The sequence below is a fragment of the Lichenostomus cassidix genome, chromosome 8 (genome assembly GCF_008360975.1).
Source record: "Lichenostomus cassidix isolate B80296 chromosome 8, HeHo_3.0, whole genome shotgun sequence".
Classification (NCBI taxonomy): Eukaryota; Metazoa; Chordata; class Aves; order Passeriformes; family Meliphagidae; genus Lichenostomus; species Lichenostomus cassidix.
This window is the reverse complement of record NC_139489.1, coordinates 7,427,042-7,448,130: the sequence shown is the minus strand read 5'-3', so window position 1 is coordinate 7,448,130 and position 21,089 is coordinate 7,427,042. Positions and strand designations below refer to the sequence as shown.

The window sequence follows — 21,089 nt, the reverse complement described above, 5'->3', positions numbered from 1 at the left end:
TAAAGCCTTTATAAGGCTGAAATCAAATGCTGCAATAACCCTTGCACTTCAACAGAAAAGCATTCCAGAAATGCTACGCAAAATGCACCAGCAAGTATAGCCAGACAAGGGTGTGACCAATCAGACTCCATTCCCAAATACTGCTTATTCATCCTTCCCATGCGTGGTCATTAAGATTGGAAATTATCCATCTTCCTGGTAAAGAAAGAAACAAAAATATACTGAGGCATCAAGCCACTGAAGTGCTGCACAAGCTCTACTGCTTTTGCAATATCTACCATGGTTGCTTATCTAGGCTGTGATTTTTCTCCTGGGATCCAGCTTCATGAGTCATCAAAGACAGACCATGAAACACCATTCAACTATTAAAAGACTCATAGGAAGCTTGAAATGAACTTAAACAGCAGAGTGCCTGCAACTCTGAGATTTCACTCACATAATAACTGAATTATTAACTAAAAAAAGAGTAGTGTGTGGAAAAATGAAGCCACTTGCTTCTATGTGGCTAGAGTTCTACAGGGATTAAGAAGACATTTAAAAACACCAACTTTTTTCCAAATGTCTCCTTGGTTATGAGAGGAGACTTGCCAATTGGAGATCATGAATGCTTTAAGGGAAAACAATCACTCACAACTAGATGCACTGCTGAGACATGTTTGAAGTCCCAGAGACCCGACCCAGTCTCACTTGCATCAAACTACCTGATCCTCTTGAAATCACCAGCAAGCTCCTGTTTGTAAAGCTGCAGAAAATCAGTCATAGCTTTTCACAAAAATGCTGAGTTGTCCATGTCAAGAAAATTATAGAAAGTCAGGCTATGGGCAGGAGGGGGAGAGGGTTAGAAAAAGAGAGCATTGTTTATGGAACATGAAAAGCTCCAGCGACACAATATATGGAATTCGGAGGGAAACAGGCCCTCCTTTCTTTCTGTACAATTCAAATAATTCCAACGGCAGACTGGATATTCCCCAAAACGAGTTAAAAAAGCACAGGGCTGTCAAAGCAATTTAGAGAGGGAAAGCTGAAGTAAACATGGTGACTTTTTTTTAAGCCTTAATGCTTGGGAGACCTGAAAGTTACCCTACCTAGTGTATGCTTTCCATAGAATAGAAAGACATAATAGCTGGATACACTGCACAGTGCAAGGAGACTTCTTGGGCATTTAAAGAAAATGTGTGGAAGTATCCCTAGAAACGATGTCAGCTCAAGCATGATAACACACACACACCTAACTCTAACCCTTTCTAGGTGGTTCTAGGTTCTGATTAAGGAAAAAAATCCTTATGAAGTCCTATTCCTGACTTGGAGTTGTAATCCTCTCCTACTTGACCAGGGTGCTTTAAAAACCAGCAAAGCACACAGTTTTTACAGCTTTCATGCTTCTGTGTTCATGAAGATAGGGATTTATCATTAAGAGCAAAACACCCTGAATTCATACTTTCCATAACTCTATCTTTCTTGCTACTCTTTTACCTCCTTACTCCAGCTCTATGAACTAATCCCTGAATTTGAGGGACTCTTTGAACCTTCTAATTTCAGGCAAAGCCTGTGCAAAGCATATGTAGTACACTATTCTCCTTTGTTAGGGAAAGATGGTTTCCAGCATTCTGCATGATTCAGTTCCCCCTGAGAAAAGGAGAGTTAACACAAATGACAAATAATTATTTGGTATTTCCACCTCCCCACCTATCCTTCTGATTTATACATATACACATGAAATTGTGATTCCATTATGATAAGATACAATCTTGAATAATTGGATCTAAACACATAAGAATAATGTAATCACAAGACCTCTATTCAGCTAGGTCTAGAGCAATTACACCCAGTAAAACTGCTTGGTTTATATACACTTTATTCCTCTAAAGGCTTCTGTTCTTTAAAATACCATTTTCACTGAGTTTGTATCAAAAACAAGAAAGGCTGCACACTTTGCCAATTTGGAGAGATAGTGGATTCGAGGTCTTGCTCACTCACCATTAGAAAGACTTATTGCCTGGTGAGCAGTCTCAGCAGGACTCACTTGTTTAAATTGTCTACATTAATGGATGACCTGAAAACTAAAAAAGTCAGTCTGGCTTTCTCTTGCACAAAGCTTATTGTCTAACTCTGGACTCATGTGTTTGAAGGCAATGGGGTTTGCTTTGTAGCTTTTCCGAACTGACTGGTGTGGTTTTGACTGAGAAGCTAAGAATCCCAGCAACAAACTGCATCCATGTACTCTGAGCTGCCTGCTTTGCTACTTACAGAATGGGAGTGTAAACCAGAGGATGGGAATCTAGGAACTAACGAACAATTTCTTTTATCTTGGAATAGAAAATTTCCTTCGATAGTTTTAATTACACTCAGGCAGACAACATGTTGCTGTTGGGTTTGGGGGGTAATTCCGCTTTAGAACAGATTTGCTTAATTGTTTCCATCAGAGGAGAACTTGAAAATATTTCTAGCTTTTAATTAGCAGGTTGGCAGCCTCACTGGTAACCCCTTCACAAATGACTCTGTATGTTGAGGCTTAGTATAAATCAATTTGACACGAGCACGATGTGCTCTGTAGAGCTCCTGACAGCCACGAGGTGTCTCTAGGAACTGTCCCAGAAGGGGTGTGAGTCCTGGTCAACAAACAAGACAAAACTGAAATTCAATCTCTGCAGAAGCCTGTTTGTTTGTCTGCAGTTGTAAAAATTTTCTTTAATAAATGACTCCTAAAAGAGAGAGCATGATCTTGTCTATCAAATAACTGAGCAGTACTAGAACCAGAGAAAATATATTTACACAGTCGAAGAATGGTAAAATAAGGGACTACATCTGGAAGTAGTAAAGGAAAACCTTAAATATGTTAGGAAAAAGTTCCAACAGTGGAAGTCACTTAGACAAAGGAATACGTTGCTAGTTGAGAATGCATGAGGCAACGCTAGAAAGAGGTGCTTCAGAGATGGATTTTGAATTTTATCATAACAACACTATTTGGCTGTGTCATCAAGAGCATGAAAACCCATGCTGATTCTCAGAACTTGAAATCTCATAATCCAAAACCTACATCTGCATTTGGGCAGCAGCAAAGCACACAGCAAATGCTCTTTGCACAGAGCAAGTGGTTAGGAACTAGAATACTGTGAAATATAGGAAACAGAGCCTTTGTGAGGGAGAGATCATTGTCCACATAGTCACTGTGTCCAATTAACCAACATGGACTTTACTGACTGAATCTCTCAAATATTACTCTGTACTGATCAGTCAAATATAGAAATAGGCATAACTGAAACAGAATGGGAATCGATACAAAAAATGTTTAAAACCAAACAGCAAAGCCAAACAAGAATTGCAAGCAGGAGGCTAAACTTTTGACTCAAAAGCTAAACTAGGCAGCTAATCTCCTTAGTGATAGAAAGAAGACACTTCTCAGGAGAAAAGAAAAAAATTAACCCTCAAAGTCAAAACCATGACCACCTCTTTTATCTGTCTTTTCAAGTGAAAGGGTAAGTTGGCTGTCTGATGAGATCTGGGTCATCTAAGCTACAAAGAATGAAGTCCTGGAGCTGCAAGAGAACAAAATCTGTATTTATACCACATTTTTATTTCTGAAATGAACTTCAAGCTAAGACTATCTAAGAGAGACCTCCTTGATGAAATGCTGAGGTGAAACTGCCATGTCCTGCCTCCCATGTAATTCAACTGTACCTCAAGAATGTCAATGACTATACACAGCACACTACTGATGTAAGCAGAGACCTGACCTGCTGCAAATCAGGTGAAGTTATATACTAAGTAAGCTGAAGAGCATTATTATTTTCCTGGTGTCTGTAAAGAATTTTCTATATTCTACAGAGGTATAGTCACCCCATCTCAAACAGCCTGCCAGTCAGGCATCTGGGAGCTGTGTTAGAGAGCTCCCAGTAAGGAGGCACAAGGGGACTTTCTTCACAATTAGCAAATTCATCAAAAGCTGCTACAAGATTTGCAACTCAGTTGCTGTCTGGAGTTCAGTGGCAAAAAAACAATCATATCTCAATAAAAAAAGTTACAAATTCAGCCTTTTCTATCTTTAAGATGCTGTTACACACTAATAGCACAAAAGTTTCCATTTGGGTCATGCACCAGACTGCTCTTTTACTGATGAGACGTGTGGGTTTTTCTAACTTCACTTTAAATTTGAAATTGAGACATTTCAAGGAACCATTTTTTCCTCAAATAAAAAAAAAACATAAGCACTGTTTCTGTTTAAAAAAAAACATTTTCCAAAAATAAATAGCTCTAATATCTTGCCCATCTTGCACACAGAGAACTGAAACAAAAAAGGCCACGTCAGGATTGTCTCTGAGGCCCCAGAAAACTCTTGCCTCCTGCTAACAGAGCTCTCCTGATAAGATTGGAGTAGTGCATGTACAGCTCATGGAGTCCAGCTGGATCATGGATAGGTATATCCTACATATGGAGAATGATCAGAAGAAAGAGTGAGGGGTTGCTGCTATTTCAGAGCCTTATATACCCATCAAGGCACCTCTTGCATTTGGGCAAGCTGAGGTTAGCTTAAAACACCTCGTTCACTTCAATCCTCCGTGTTTTACGCTTGGACAACCCTTTGCTCTTCACAGACTCTTCATAAAGGGTCATGAGTTACCCCCCAAATGCACAAGGCACCTGGGGGTCAACATTACTGTCTTCTCTCAAACCAGGGGTCCTGCTCAGGGCTGCCTGCCAAAGTGGTAGATGAACCTGGTCACCCCTGAGGGAGATAAGCTCTTGTAAAGAGGAAGAAAACAGGACAAACAAGACCAAGGACATACTCTTCCATTGATCCCAAATGTGGCAGGGAATTCAAAGGGCTTCAGACAAGAGAAAAGGCACATTTGCTGAAATAAAACCAGTATTTTTTAGTGTTTTGATAAGCACGATGATGATAAAAGGTCTTGGAAGGCATTTACTCTACTTCACACTGGAGTGCTGTTAAAGCCAGGATGGCAAGAGACTATAACCCTGTAAACATATGTTGTGTATTAGATTCTGATCTGGCAGCTTGCCTTAATTTTGTTTTTTTAAGGCTCCAGCTAGTTCCAAATACACTTCCATGTTTGTGTTCCAGCAAATGAGCAAAAGGCAGAATGCTTGAGTAACGGGGACACAGGAATGCACTGGACTATAAGTTAGTAAAAACAAAAAAAGCCTCCATTAGTATTGGCACATCAGGCAGAGGATGACAAAAATATCAGCAAATTCTTTTTTCTATCCCTTTCTCCAAGCTTTTTGTTTTTCCAGTGTGCACTTCACAGCTGCTGAGAACCATAATGATTTTAGCCTCTTCTATCTGAACTATCAACATGGACAGAAGTGACAAGAGAACACCCTTCCAGACAATTTTGTGGTTCCCAACTCCTCACCAAAAAAGCACCCCACAGAGCATCCTCTGACTAGCAATTAGTCTGTGTCCCTGTAGGTGCAGATGAAGAAATTCTTTCAAGAGGTGTTTTAGACTGCTCAGGATTGAGAGTTCCGGCTCATATAAACAAACACTGATACAAGAGGCAAAGTTGATATGGATTTATGCAAGGAATGCATAGACTGAATAAGCAGTTTGATAATTAATGGAGTTGACAGGCACTTTCTAATAGTACTCAAGTATGTGCAGACTGAATGGTTTCATATACAAGCTGAACTAAAGACAGTATCAATTTTTAACTCATTTTATACCTAATCACTCAGATGAAGGAAACACATGCTTTTTTTTCCTCTTGGGTATTAGTCTTGACCTCCCAAAGCCTGACTATTGGGATATAAATCCTTTGCACTTAGTACTATTGCAGACAACAAACATGCAGATGTCTTGTACAGGATGATTTTTTTCTTAAAGACCGTCTGAAGAAGGAACTTTTGATTACTTTCTGGGTATTGATTACTTCTTTCATGTCCCACAGCTTAAACACAGCAGTTTTGCTCTTAACAAAGAACTGAGAGCTTAGTTGCATGAGTTCAGGGAGTTTCTGAAGAGCCCCTCTTGACTAGAAGGAAATTTCTTTTATTACTGGCTTCCAAGCAAGCCAAACCACTGCTCCTACAAGCCCAGCTGCAGAAACTAAAGATGCTTAGTAAAGTCTTGAGCAAAGCACTGTCCCACCTGGCACAAGATGATGGTAATTTATTGTGCATGGAAGACATTGTGACATTTTGAACTGCGCAGGGAGAAAGGAGCAGTAATATAATTGCTCCCACACAGGAATGAGATACTCAGTGTTTTCTCAGTCTGGAACAGGTTCAGGGATGATGCCTTGATCTGTTTCACAACTTCATCCTTCTTATGTTTAGGAAACAGGCTTCCAATACATTTTGGCTTATGGCCTCATACCCTAGACAACAGAATAATCTTCTAAAGGTTGCTTCCACAGAAACCAGCTATGGAAAGAAGATTTGGTCAGTCTTTCCTTACCTCACATCCTCCTTCTCCTTTAGTGACAAAATCAAAAGCAAAACCAAGACAACCACTTTCTAGGGCCTCCATAAGGGCATTGAGAGATCAGAAGGGGATACATGGAAATACAGTGTCTCCAGTCATTTTCAAGCTGAAGGCAACTGGAAAATACCTATTGAATTACCCCAGATCTCCAGCAAGAGGTAGGTGAACTGTCATATGGAGTTAGATTTGAGGTGCTTCAGGCCCGTTATTCTGTCCAGCTCAACAGCAGACGCTTAGGAAAGAATATATTAAATATATCCTCTGTTAAAAGCCTTGTGGATGGGGCAGAATTCTGGCAGCCTGCTGGGAACCCAGCAGCAAGTCAACTTGCTACGACTGCTCAAACATCAAATGACACAGTGCTGCCTGCTAAGTGCCCTGCACTCCAACTGCAGCGGCAGCTGCCTTTGAAGAAAGGTGCAATGCCTTCTGCATAGATGTACACACTGAATAAAGTCTTTTAAAGCACGTGAGAAAGAAAACTGTCATCAAAATGTACCAAGCAATTACGGGTTGAAGGTTGAACTATTATTACTTCATGCCCTCCCATTCCCCTCCCCTCCAGGGTGGGAAGAAAGGGGGAGGATTATTCATTTGTATTCAAGCACTTCATTAATGTTTATAAGAGAATCCAAACATGCAAGCAAAACAAGGACGAAACACTCGCGCCAGACGTGTGATGCGATAAATGTCACTGGAGCAAATATTTAGATCTGTTTACAGAGAGGCCTATTAAGTCCTTTTTGAAAAGCTGTGCAGTGTTGTGGCTTGGTCTCTGCCTAGCAGCTCCAGCATAAACACATGGAAGATGGCTAAGTCTCTCTCTCTCATTTTGTTATGACATCTGGAAACCTAAGGAGGTTGGGAGAAGCCAACTGGCTGCCCTGCTGCGATGTCTAGCAACAGGGTCTGCCTGTTGAATGATGGCAAGACATGCACAGAGGAACTGATGAGTTCTCCAGCCTGTGCCAAAATCCATGGATTTGCAACACAATAATCCCTCAACAAAGGTTGTTGCAACACACAAGCCCTTGGTTCATTGCTAATGATGCAAGCCTATGCTCTCTGTCATTTTTCAAGATCATTTGCATTTGAGAAAATCAGTTCCATTATGGGCTAAAATAGCAAAGAGGGGTGGAGCCACTCTATTCACCAAGGGATGAAGATGTGTCCCATAGTTGCTTGCCTGAAGAGCTGTAGGTTCTGGAATTCACAGTGAGCCTGGACTTCTCCAGATGTCCCCTTCACATCACCATCTCATCAACTCTAGCCTCTCTGCATACAAATATTTCACTTTCTAAGAGTACTAAATAAGTTGAAAGTTGTAAGAGAAATTTATAGATTGAAAAATCACAGTCTTAGCTCCAAATGTAGTAACATATTTGGGATATTTCAACCTCTGAAGTCATGCCTCAGTTTCCAACACATTATGTAAGGCCTACAGGTATGAAATTGTCCATGCTGTACACATAAAAGCTCAGGGCTCCTTATCCAGTTGATCAGTTGGCTTCTCTTCTTTTTGGAAGGAATGGTGCCCAGGCCATCCAGATGTACAGGACTCTGCAGAGTGACCCACAAGTGGTGCTGGCTGAATCAAAATACTTTTAGTTTGAAACTCTCCTTCTGACTTAGTGAGTTTAGTTCACTTTTTTCCGTGGCATCTAAAATTCAACATGAAATCACAAGTAACTCTACTCAGTCTGGTTTTTAAGCCTATCAAAACCACAAACAAATTAGAAGAATATTGACTAACATTTCTTCCTCATTCTCTTAATAAATTAGTTGTCTACATAAAACTCCTTTCTGCATAAACCAGCAGGAAAGACATCTTTCCCAGTTTCGAGATACAGTTTTGGGTTCCCAGTACAAGGACTGCCAACTTGTTTGATTTGCTTTAATGGGAACTACACTGAGCTTTGCCCTAGAGAACAGAAGAACAGGTGCCAAGTCTTTTGGGATTCTCCCATAGTTATATTCCAAGCTATACCCTCAGGTCTAAGCACTCTTGGGAAAACACACCCCTTCCTTTCCTGACTGATAGCAATGGATTATTGATGTGACAGTTGTAAACTTGTTCTCTTAAAAACTGTAAGAAGGTTCTGATACTTAGTGTTTTAGAAGAACAGAAAAATTCATGTGACCATCCAGCTAAACAGTAAATAAACATTGGTTGTGCCTACTGCATAACAGGGATCAATCTTTTCATACTTTAACATCCAAGAGAATTTTCTTTTCTGATGAACTTCTCCTTTCTGATTAGCATCCCTGATTAATTCTTGCAGAAAATGTGTGACAGCTTAGTGGCTTGGTCTCAAACCATGGTCCCTTCCATGATGCTGCATTCAGCTGTTATTCTCTGGTTTTGGTGTATTTTATTGCTCTTAATACACTAGACTCATTAGGAGTGCCAGGCCTCGAAACCTTGTCAGTAGCATGCCAAACATCCAGAGGGAAAAGAGAGGAATCCCTTCCCCTACTCTTGTTTAGCTACCTCTTGCTTTGGAGCTAACCCTTGGGGTTATTTACGTTGCATGACCTTGAGCTAAATGGCACTTGGCAGGCCGCCGGATGACTTTGTGCTTCAAATCAAACATTCTCAGTTTCTCCCACACTGACAATAGGAATAATTCCTGAATGCTTCTTGAGGGGTGTTTCTTCCCATCTCATTGCCTGCCATGGAGCTCTTTGGTAACTACGTCAGGCTTGGTGAACTTCAGCTTGACTTTCGTGTTAGACGCAAGTACCAAGTGGGGTGTGTGGTTTTCTTCTGTGGTTTGGTGTGTATGTGGGTGCTTGTGTTTTCTCTTTGTCCCAGAGTGTCTGCACTGCTGGTATTAGAGCTACAATTGCTCTATATATAAAGCAAAGATCCCTTGAATGATCTGCCAAAGGCTTTATCTGTGAACAATCTTTGTCTGTACTTGCTTTGCCGTTAACCAGTTTTGACTCTACTCCATAATGGCTGGAGTTGCTTTGCCTTAATTGATATGTATCAAAGAAAACTGCTAAAATTAACTGCTCATGAACTATGTCCAGGATGTTAGATTAAATCATGTGGAATCCTTCAGTGAACAAACTGATTTACGATGTGTTATGACATTGTTATTTGATGTGTTGCACAACAACTCAATTTTAAAAAATGAACAGCGCTCCATTAATAAGAGATAAATCTTTCCAGTGTAATTCAAATGAATCTGCAACAACTTTAGAGAGAGAGTGATAAGGGATCTTGTGTGGGTTTGATGATTGTGTTTTGCATTCTTAGGAATATCTTCCACTGGGATCTCTTTGTCAGTAATGACAAAACCCATCCAAAATATACCAAAATACGACACCTTTTGGGAGATTGTAGCTCTTTGTACTTCCTAAAATACAAAAGGGTACTACTACAAGTGATTCCAAACAACTTCCAGCTTTGAGAATGTGTAAATGCATCAATGATGCTTTCTTTTCACTTCAGAGACATAATTTGCTGAAGTCCCTACACGGTACATCCGTTCCAAGCTTCTCCAGCCATAGTTAACACACAGCAAGTGCTCAGAGCAGTTTCCTTCTCAGAAAAAAAACCCACCTTTATACATTTAGATATAAACTGAGTATTTTTTTTAAAGCAAGCACTACTGGAACATGAACCAGTGTAAAAGCTGACCTTAAATTATGAAGTTTCTAGAGTGTGTTTCAGATGTCTACATGTTAAAGGCTCAGATCTCTCTGGATACCCAGCTTCAACAAAAATGCCTTTGAAAGCCAGCTTGAGTTATATACTGTACAGTATGTCTCATTTCACAGCCAAGCCACTCAAGTTAACAAAGAAAATCCTCTCTGGCCTCACACAATCAGCTAAATAAAAGCTGGCCAGTGCCAGTCTGCAGACAGGGACAAGCAGATCCATAAAGCTGGACAGTGTTTCAGGCCTCTAAAAGGCCTGTTGCCTTGAGCCTCTGAACGTCATCTCGCCAACAAAGTACCTGGATTATTTCAGGATGGTATAACCTGGTCTCATAGACTGATGAGGCATTTCTCAGCAGAATTCTGTAAATAGAAAGGAGAAATGCTGAAGGAGCTGAACTGCATCCCAGTTGTTTGAAGGCTAAGCCATATTAGAAGTGGTTTGGCCATAACTTTGTATTAGAAACTTGACTTTGTTCAATTCTGGGTATTAGAGAGTTATCTTCTCCAGCAAGCAAATAATAGGCTTTTTTGAGAATGTTCTTTCTAGCTTTTTCCTGTATTAATCAGGAAATTCATATTAAAAAGAATGACTTTTTATATTGTAAAATCTTACCAGAACAGTATTTTTGAGGCCCTTCAGCACACTTGCACCTCTCCTGCCTCTGTGATGTGCCAAAAATAAAGAATTACCTCAGCTTGAAAACAAACTACAAGTTAGCATCCCATTCAACTCCCAGTATGTCAGAACCAGATCCTCTCATAGTATAAGGCTTAGCATTTTCACAATTAATAGTGCTGTGATGATTTTACCAGTGCTTTAGAACGAATGGGACACACTGGGATGTCCCATCACATTTCACTGCTGGAATAACATTCATCTCAATGATCATTTCTAAAAAACTGTAAATCAATCACATGCCAGGAATACAAAGACCTTCAAAAAACTGGGCATGTTTCTCAAATCACCCTTTTGCCCTCTCCCCCTCTGCTGACTCTGAAAACTCCTGCATTGTGAGCATTTGGTCTCACATTTAAATAAATATTCCCCATCACTATTATGCTGTCACGTGTAATAGGAAAAGGCTGCAAGAAATCAAAGGAGAGCTAAATTTGTGCGGTGGCAGAAAGCGTACAGAGAATAATCAGTCTTCATTGTGATTGTTAACAAAAGTGAGGGAGCCTAATGGAGACCTTGGATTTAGTACAGTCTCTAAAATATTGAGGGGATACTTTCAAGACACAGAACCGCCTACTTGAAAGAAATACTTTTCCTGTGTTCCTCGTAACTTGACTTTTATTAAAATGGAAAGAGGTTAGAAAATAACTGCAAGATTTGTTTCCTTTTTCTCATTCCTTGGCTCACTAAGGGAGTCTGATGAATATTGCCTTGCTCTATGAAGGCAGCTTCTTCTCTGTTTTATGTATTGGAGATATCTCTGTCTCCCAACAGGTGCCCCAGCCACAAGAGTTAGGGTAGAAGCAGCAAGTTTAATTAAATCTGGGGAAAACATAAAGCATTTATTGCTATTTCCTTAACTCTGTTGATACAACTAACATGCTGCCTATGACTGAATTGGTAGCTTTTCTCCCTGTCTAAGTGAACACTAGTTTTGCAGGGATACCCAAGCATGAGAACCTCTGGACTGGAATTCACGTGGAAGATTTCATAACTTCCACACTAGCCTAGGAAAGAAAGAAATCAAAATACTTTCTTTTTCTGTCTTATGATCCTTTCTCTATTTGCCACGAGAAGTTTCTGGGGATGGTTCAGTGTTATCCCTGGCTTCACAGGACATTCTGGAATGAGTACATCATACAGGATTTGGTCTTTCACTTCTAACACTGCTACCCACCAGCATGGGCTGCAATCCTGATTTTGAAGAAGTCAGGATAAAAACTCACTTTTGACATCTGCAAGACTCTTCAACACCTTGGTGCTTTGCAGTGCATGGATAGAGGTGATCAGCAGTGGTACACTGATAATAAATCTAATTACAATATTTCAAGGATGATGATTTCTTCAGGCATAACTGGCCTATGGGAATCTACGTTTGATGAGAAATGGGGTGTCCAGGACTATGTTAAATGACCCTCAGAGTGGAAAATCCTGGGTCTTTGATCTTATTCAAACTAAAAATACTTCTGCTAATGAGCCTCCTCAAGTCATACAACATCCATTTCAAAATGCTGAGCACATGGTTTTAATTTACAGTTTTTACCAACTTTCATTTATATTGTGCTAGAAGTCCTGAAATTACTTGCACCAGAAGCTCTAAAATATTGGAAATTCAAAATATGGAGGACTGCTGTTGGAATAACTAGTGACAAAAGCAGCAGACATCTGTGTGAATTCCTGCTTGAGTTTCTGACAGGTGCCAACCACGCAAATTTTCATTCTCTGTGCCTTTAAATGACAATCAGATCCAATAAACAGTTACAACAACACAAGGTAGCTGTATTGCTCTCTTGAGCAGCAGAAAAAGCAAATCCATGGAGATGCTGAGACACCGTTAACTACCAGTTGTTGTGATGGATACAACTAGTCTCACCATTTAGTTGCATGTCTCTTCCCACTCTGCAGAGAGCATAGTCTTGCTCCAATTCCAGTCCAAGAACTGAGGTATTAAGTTCAAACACTGATACTGGCAGTTTTAAGCTCTGCAGGCACCAGTTTAATTTCTGGTGTCTCAAGCAAGCTGGAAATTGTAATGCTTTTTGGGTTACAAGAAGAGTATTAAGTTCACAAATTGTTGCAATGTTCAGAAAAAAATGTCTCAGTAATTGCAACCTAGAAATAATTTGAGAGCTTCACAAAGATACTGAAATTTTGTCATCAACCCACAGTGCTTTCTGCAGATTTAAGTATAGTGGCATCTAGCCTCTGTATTGCTTGTCTGCTTGGAAGAGGGATTTGGGAAAAGTGTGAGAACACAAGGCAGATATGTCTCCCTGCAAAATGGGGCTCTTCTAACACTGACCCTTGAAAGTTAAAAACAATGAAGTTTCTAAAACAGCAGTTGTTGCTAAAAATCTCCATTTTTGTGTTATATCCTAAACACTGTGCTCTGGGGAAGTCTGCTTACACTCATTCATCAAGCAGGCAGGGAACCCCACTAATAGGACCAAAAGATGAAAGAAATCACACCAATTTCACATGGTTCAAGCAGTTACACTATGATTTCTTCTGCCTTTTACCTGTCTCATCAACTCCTAATGACAGTGAAGACATTAATAAGGGTTTGCAGTGTAAAGCCTAATATAGGGGAAACGTGTTATTTTACAGTATGTCCCTCTGAAGTCCCTAAATATGCTTTGCCAAGAGCCCTGCCACGGATCTCCTCTCTGCAGGAGTGCAAGGTGAGTGAGTGCCCTTACTTAAGATCATTTCTGGCCTTTGCAATCCAGGAACCTCTGACTGGCCTGAATGATGTGGGCTGTCTTTATAACATGGATTGCTACTCACTAGGGAGCTGAGGGGAGGCTGTTAAAGACTTTCTGAGGACTGTAGGTTGCACTGTACTTGAAGTTGAGGTTTTCAAGGTAAATGGTTCATTCTGTTTATAAGCAAAGCACTCTGGGCCTGGAGGAGGATCCTGACTGCTGCTGCAAAAGCATCACAAAGTGACAGCAAATAATAAACAGATTGAAAATCACTGTGAAAGTACTGTTTACTGAAGAGAAGCTTTTGCACCTACTGGGTGAGCACCTCTGAAGTGGCAAACACACAGAGGAAAAAATTACACAATTCTGCTGTATGACTTCTATACACTGGTAATGTTAAGCTGCCTCAGATACAGTAGAGACTCCCCTTGAGTGTCAGACTGTTTTCTGGGGATTTTTCCCTTTCAAGGCCCTTCTTATAAAGATGTAATTCCTACCTAATATCAATCACAAGCAGCACCCATAATTTTGCAAATGAATTAACCAGCAGAATCCTCAAGACTTGCCTGTGGGAGGCAGGTACACCTGCCTTGGGCTTGGATGTTACCAAAGGAGGTGTGAAGGATCAGAAGGAACGGAAGGGCTCATACCTGACCTGTTGTACAAACACTTCTGGCAGTTATATACACAATAAATACAACAGATGAATTGCCAGTTGCCCCTCAAACCATCATTAGTGACTGGCTGTTTTCTTAACAGGCATCAAATGCCTGGGTGAGCCTTGCAAGGGGCTGTGGGGCAGGAGCACACAGTCACTGGCTGTACAGAGCAACACCTACAGGTGGGTACAGCTATAAAACCTCAGCTGCTGATCCCTTCAGGTGTTACTGCCACTACTGTAGCTTTAATACCTGCACAGATTCATCCTCAACAGTTCCCCTGGTGAAGACATAAAGCAGCTCCCACTAGGATTCAAAGGGAGTTAAATGGACGGATTTCTATTTTTGCTGTATGAATTTCTCCCCCTAGGCTAATTTTGCTGGGGGAATTTTTTTATCCTGGGGTTGAAGGGAGTGATAGTTTAACAAAAGCCAGCAAGCTGAAAACTATGTGCACTATGTATAGCTAAGTGTAATCAAACCTTTTAACAACATTTCTTTCAAGAACATTCAGCAATCAAAACAGGTGATGCTGTTTCTGATGACTCTTGCTCTCTTCACAAAGCCTGAAATTCTCTAAAAGCAAGAACATGCCATTTTTACTAGGCAAAACCCACTTTTATTTTAAAAATATTCTAAAATAAATAAAACCTCATATCAGTAATAGTCCCTCATATAAAGTATACAAAAGTCAACAAGCTCTGAAACTGAGCTCTCTCAATTCAGAAAACTTTGAGCTCGGATCTTTCATTAGAACAAACAAGAAGATTTCTCCTGAAGTCAGTTACACTGGTCCTGTCAGCTCAGAGAATCCCAGCTTTGTGATCACAGAAAACTTAAGTTTTTCAAGGGGACAGAGCAGATTGACTAGAGAGTCCAGGATGTGGCCCTGCCTATGTATTACTGTGTATATTACTGTTTTGCCACTGAATGTCCAGCTTCGAGGCTGCAGAGCTGTCAGTGACCAAACATGATGGACCACCCATCAGCCTTTTATTAACCAGCACTTGTTCCCCCCTCTAATCCTATCACCAGAGTAATCAAAGCTGCCATGTCCCAGGGTTTGATGGAACAGCAGGACCTGGGAAATGAAGACTGATTTTGTTAACAAAGTCATTTCTGCTGACTGAATGCTGTCTCATTGGTAGAAAGAGGGAAGATGAGGTTTATTTGTGCAGAGAACGAGGCGGCAAAGAAATGAAAGGGGGAGAATGGTGAAGTGTGAAGTTTAATCTGGCACAGTCTGAGGTTTCTTTCTTTGAGGCCGTCTCTGATCCAATCAACACTGGTTTGATATTTAACATCTCCCCCTGCAGTTGGAAATGATACCAGCCAGAGACCAGAGTCAGGGCTTCCCAAACAACCAGGCGGGGAGAAAAGGGGGTGCTGGCAGCTCCTCACCAGCCTGATAGCTTCCCCACCCACAGGCTGGGATGAAGCTGGACCCGACACAAAATTTCCCCAATGAACTTCAAGATTCAAGGCATCTGCAATGAGCTGAATACAGACTGTTCCTAAGGAAAGCATGCTCAGGATGGGATGGGAGAAGGATTTTAGTTCTTATGTGGAGGAAGGGCTATAAACACTGTCTGGGACTGGGGATGCTGCTGAGAAACAGGATCAAACACAAGCAAGAGATGTCACCCACCTCCCCAGAGAATAGCTGTTTGGGTAGATGAGTATGACTTTCCCCTTGCTGACCGTACAGACCTTCACTGGGACAGACTGCAGTCACTCTGGGGTGGTGGGGGTCTCATGACAGCCCTGGGCCATCAGGGAGGACACAACAGACCTTAGCAGCTGCACTAGCCAGTGTCACAGTTCTTACTCCAACAGCCTGGGGAGAGATTCCCATCATAGACCCACATGAGGGCTGCAAAGAGGAGGGAAAGCTTGCCCTATACCCAGCTGACCCTCAGAGGACACATCCTCACAGTTACTCATGGCTACAGTGCCTGTGCCAGGATTCCACGAGAAGGCCCAGAATGCCATCCACTCCTCACCAATTCTCAGCCCTGGCCAACTTGATTTTGCCCTTTTCTGGCCACTCTGTACACAAACATCAGCACTGTCAGAGAGTTGTCTACTTCCTCTTCTTCATTTGCCTCAGCTCTTTCTGTCCCACCTTCCATGAAAAACCTGAAACTTCAAATAGCAAGGAGCAGTGAAATTTCAACCTGACCCAAACGTGCTAAGAATTCCCCTGCATCCAGGCTCCCAGCACAGCCTTTCTGCTGGCATTCAGACACCTTGACACCAGCTCTCCCATACTCAGGGCCTGGACTCTGAGCGACCAGCAGCTGCCAGATCCCAGCTCTTTCTGTCCCACCTTCCATGAAAACCCTGAAACTTCAAATAGCAAGGAGCAGTGAAATTTCAACCTGACCCAAACATGTTAAGAATTCCCCTGCATCCAGGCTCCCAGCACAGCATTCAGACACCTTGACACCAGCTCTCCCATACCCAGGGCCTGGACTCTGAGTGACCAGCAGCTGCCAGATCCCAGAAGGTGGGATAACATTCCCCCCAGAAGGTAGGATAACACTCCCCCCAGGATCCAAGCAGGAGAGAGCAGCAGGTCAGCGGGAAGCAGGATGATGGGAGTGATGTGGAAGAGCAGCAGGAAACACTGTGCAGAGATTTCAGGGGGAGTGGAGCACCGAACTACAAAGTTTCGGGGTTTACAATAGAAAACAATGCGCCCTGCTCTACCTGCAGGAGCTGGCTCTCCAGGAAGCAGCTAATTATATGAGCCACCTTAATCTTTTTATCCGGCTAAGACAATCAACATTTCAAAGACACGAACAGAACGTTTCAAAGATCGTTCCTGGTCAAAAATGCAAGTGTATCCACTTTCTTTCAGAGCAGATCAAAACCAAGTACCACACCGGGACCACTCCTAGATTTCCTCCTTCTTACGGTATCAGATTAACAGATTTGGTGTATGTAGTCAGATTAAATATTTGCAGTAGCACAAAGCTGCCTTTGAGGGGAAGAAGTAGGGAAAAATAAGCTTTTTTTTTCTTTTTTTTTAATTTGCTTAGGGCAAAAATACTGGACTTTGGGGACGTGGGAAACAAAAGCATTGACATGATTCAGCAAGGCACAGTCTTGAAACCTGAATTCTGAATGCAGAAAGAATATGCAATATTCCTGTAACAGTAATGCTGAAAACAGGTAAAAAACCGCTGATGCCCTTAGCAGATTTGGGACTGTAATTTATCACAGATGTTCTCATCAAACTGTGCAAACACCCTGTGAGACAAAAGCTGCTCAATTTCTGATTTCCATTTTAGTGTGTTTTAATTACGTGTTGCTCAAGGAAGGCTCCAAGAGCTGGAATTGGGAGGTGAAACCTTCCAATAGTAATCCACTCCACTAAATTAGCACAGTAATACACCAAGCAGTAGGACTGCCAGACGGTGTGATAACATTACAAATTACTATTGTTAAACAACTAGCCAGGTGTCAGGATGCAAGAAATCTAGAGGAAGCAAGAAAATAAATATCTGGTTTGTTTTGTTTTAATTTTGTCTCCTGTTGTTCTGATGGCCTTGTTCCCAGAAAAAGCTTCAATCTAGGAAAAATCCTCCTGAACATTGATCTATTTCAGCAACTTTGTCAATTCTCTCCAACAATTAAAATGGAGTGTACTTTTTTAATTAGCACAAATGTTTTGCATAAGTAACTGTCCTTTACTTTCCAATTGCAGTAATACCTTTACAGTTCTTTTTCAGAGTATTTTTGGAGCAAAATGAATGGGAATTTTTTGTTTCTATTTAAAACTTGGAGAGAAAAACAATTATGGTAAGAGCAGCAGTGAGTTTTTGTACTCTGTCCCTTTTCCTTTCTCTGTTGCTCAGTCTCTCTAAAAAGAAAGAAATGTAATATGATTCACATTTAAAAGGCTTCCAAGTGGTACATTTTTAACCAAGTGCTTTCATGTGCTTGATTCTAACTGCCATTTTTAACCTAATACAACCAAACACTATTGGATGTCTGGAATGATTACTTATTTTTACCTCACCTTAAAGAAGGGATTCAACAGAGAGGATAGGCACTTAAACCTTTCAGACAGAACAATGTAAAACGAATTCCTTGTTTTGGATGAGTGTTAATTAATGCAAAGGTCTTGAGTGGCTTTCTTTGAATTATTTTTATTGATAAACAAGAAAACTTCTCTGAAAGTGTATGCAACCAATCTCCTCTGAAGGCTGTATGCACAGTTAAGACTCCTAGTTGAAATATTGGATGAACCAAATGTTAGTGAAAGCCAGACTTTTTCCCCTTAAAATAATTCCCACTGGATGTCAGGGTAGCAGGGGGTGAAGGCAGTCTAAGGACATTTTAATCACACCAAAAATCAGTCCTTTAATCCTTATTCCCACATCACCAAGAATTTTTTTGGTCAAAGTAGAACAGTAAGATAAGGGTGGAAATAGACTGAAACAAAACTAATGATGAAAAGCAGGTTAAAAATGAAATATCATAGCAGTAACTGACACCACCTTAAATCTCCCGTGGATTATTTGTTTTCTTCCACACACATTCATTTCCTCAATTTCTAGTAAATCTGATTTCACATAAACAGTTCCGCAAAGCAAAGTCAATAGCTGTTACTGTGTTCCTGATTAATCCACTGAAATGAAATAGATCTCATGGCTTAGTATCTGGTTGTTTAAAGCTAAATCCACTGAAAGAATTCCGGAGTCCAGTTACACCAATAACTTTTGTTTCTTAACCTACATCCTTTTCTTTTTGCTGAAGTTTACCTGCTCTAAAATGAAATAAACCCATGTCTATAGCACAGTTAATTTCCCCAGTACAAGGGCAACATGAGCCACTTTGTTTTGACCCAGAGTGACCACTAAAAAGACAACTGACAGTTTGCATGTACTTAGATCAATTTCAACAATGTCGAAATTTCTATTTTCATTGTTCATGCTTCATCCTCTTCCTGACAAGTACCACAGAGCTGCTTTCCTTCAAAACAAACAAACAAAAACTAAAAAGCACTTTTGACACAGCTCCGGGACAGGACGGGAGGCATGTAAGTTTCCCTCACAAGTGGCAAGCCAGCAGACACACACATTCACACTCCGGACATTTGCCTCTCAAATAAATTATACACATTTTACACACACAGTGCTCACTGTGCACATCGTGGGGTTTCTGCCAGCAGCACAGGTCGGCGTGACAGAGAACAGGCAGCCCAACACAAAAGCTGCGGCCCATGAGTGACCACAAGTGACCACCCTACTGCAGCAGGCTTGGGGTTCAACCCCATCAACTGATGGAAGCACAAGAACAGCCCCCACATCCCGGCATGAGACACGAGGCCAGAAGCCTCCTTACCTGGGAGAAGTTAAGCCCGTTCAGCGGGTGACACTGCTCCTCCACCCGCTCCACCGCACCCGTCTTCTTCTTCATCCTCTCGGCCTCCTGCGCCAGGTAGAGATCGAGCACCGGCACCCCTCTGGAGCGGATGTCCGTCTCCGTCAAGGAGTTCACCATGAGCATCACCCACACAGGCCTCTTGCGCTCCCAGTTCCCGGCGATAGCGTTGAAGAGGTAGTCAGCATAGAGCCCTTTGCCCCGCTGGTCCGGGGTCATCCAGTGGGGCAGCATCAGCTTGATGTAGTCCAGGTGGCGCTTGAGGCGGCGGTACAGCTCCCGGGGCAGCACGTCCTGCAGGTTCTCCCCGTGGGGCAGCATCTGGCAGCTGGCCAGCCCCGAGATGGTGTAGGGGTCCGTGAGGTCCAGCTCGAAGTAGACGCTGGAGCTGGCGTGGAAAGCGGCCTTGGAGTTGTCAGGGATGAAGTCCCAAACTCGCGTGTAGGGCACGTGGATGGTGCCGAAGAGATAGGCGGGGGGGTCGCGGCGAATGGTCCAGAGGAAGGAGTTGAGCTCTCCTTGCTGCGGGGAAGACAGAGGGGCTGGTCAGTGAACGGAGGGGCAGAAGGGCGAGAGACACTGATGCCAACCTCGGGGCTGCCCGCAGGGCAGGAGGAGCAGGGGTCCCGCTTCCCCATCTCCTCGCACAAGCCCCACGCGGGCTCGCAGCAAGCAAAGCCCACGGGTACCAAGAGGCCCGCGTGGGGCTGGGTCCCGCCGTGACCCCCCGCTCGGCCCCGCATCCCTCCGGCCCCGCTCCGGCCCGCGGCCCCTCAGCGGGGCACACGCGGGGCAGCGCCGCCACACCTGTGGGGCCACGCGCGCGCGGGGCGGGGGGGGAAAGTCCCTCCGCGCGCCGCCCGGCCCGCCCGCGCCCCGCGGACACGCGCGCATCCCCCGCGGGCGGGCGCGCCCCCGGCCCGGCCCGGCCCGGCTCACCGAGCGGGGCAGGTCGCACTGCCCCGTGTCCATCTGCTCCCGCCGGGCCGCGGCGTCGGGCAGGAACCCCCCGAAGACGAAGCAGATCAGCGTCAGGTTGAGTTGCATCCCGCTTCCTCTCGCTCTCCTCTCTCTCCTTCCCAGATGAGCCTTTTTGGATTTCTAGGATCTCTTTTTTTTTTTTCCCTCCCCCTCCTCCTGCTCTTCCCCCTTTTTTTTTTCTTTAGCTTTTTTTTTTTTTTTTATTCAAACAAACTTTGCCAGTCCCATCTGCATCTGACAAGTGCAGGGGGAAGGACTGGCCGCCCCCTCCCTCCCATGCTCTCCCCCCTCCCGCCCTTTCCCACCCCCACCCCCTCTGGCTCCGGGCTTGTCAGAGGCGCTGGATGCTTTGGGGAGGACGGTTCTCATCGCCAGCCTCCGCCATGCTTTGGTGTTGCAGACCGGAGACGCTCCTTCCCGCCCCGCCGCTCCGGGAGGAGGTTGGGAGGAGAGGGGCGGAGGGGGGAACAGACGGGGGAGGGCAGCCAGAAAATAAAAAAGTTTAAAAACAAGATTTTTTAAAATTTTTTTTTCCTTTAATTCGGCGGCCGAGAAGG

At 42.9% G+C, this 21,089-nt stretch overlaps 1 protein-coding gene across 1 annotated transcript in view; it reads right to left on the bottom strand.

The window, feature by feature from the left end:
• The window catches only part of TRABD2B (TraB domain containing 2B), a 263,662-nt gene extending 242,868 nt beyond the window's left edge, over positions 1 to 20,794 (bottom strand). Inside the window, exons 1-2 of the mRNA XM_085067652.1 lie at positions 20,491 to 20,794; positions 19,513 to 20,073 (exon numbers count right to left, since the gene is read on the bottom strand). Coding sequence (XP_084923778.1) covers positions 19,513 to 20,073; positions 20,491 to 20,598 — 669 coding nt within the window. The 5' untranslated portion in view covers positions 20,599 to 20,794. The remainder of the gene's footprint in view (positions 1 to 19,512; positions 20,074 to 20,490) is intronic.
• Between the last annotated feature and the right edge of the window lie 295 nt (positions 20,795 to 21,089).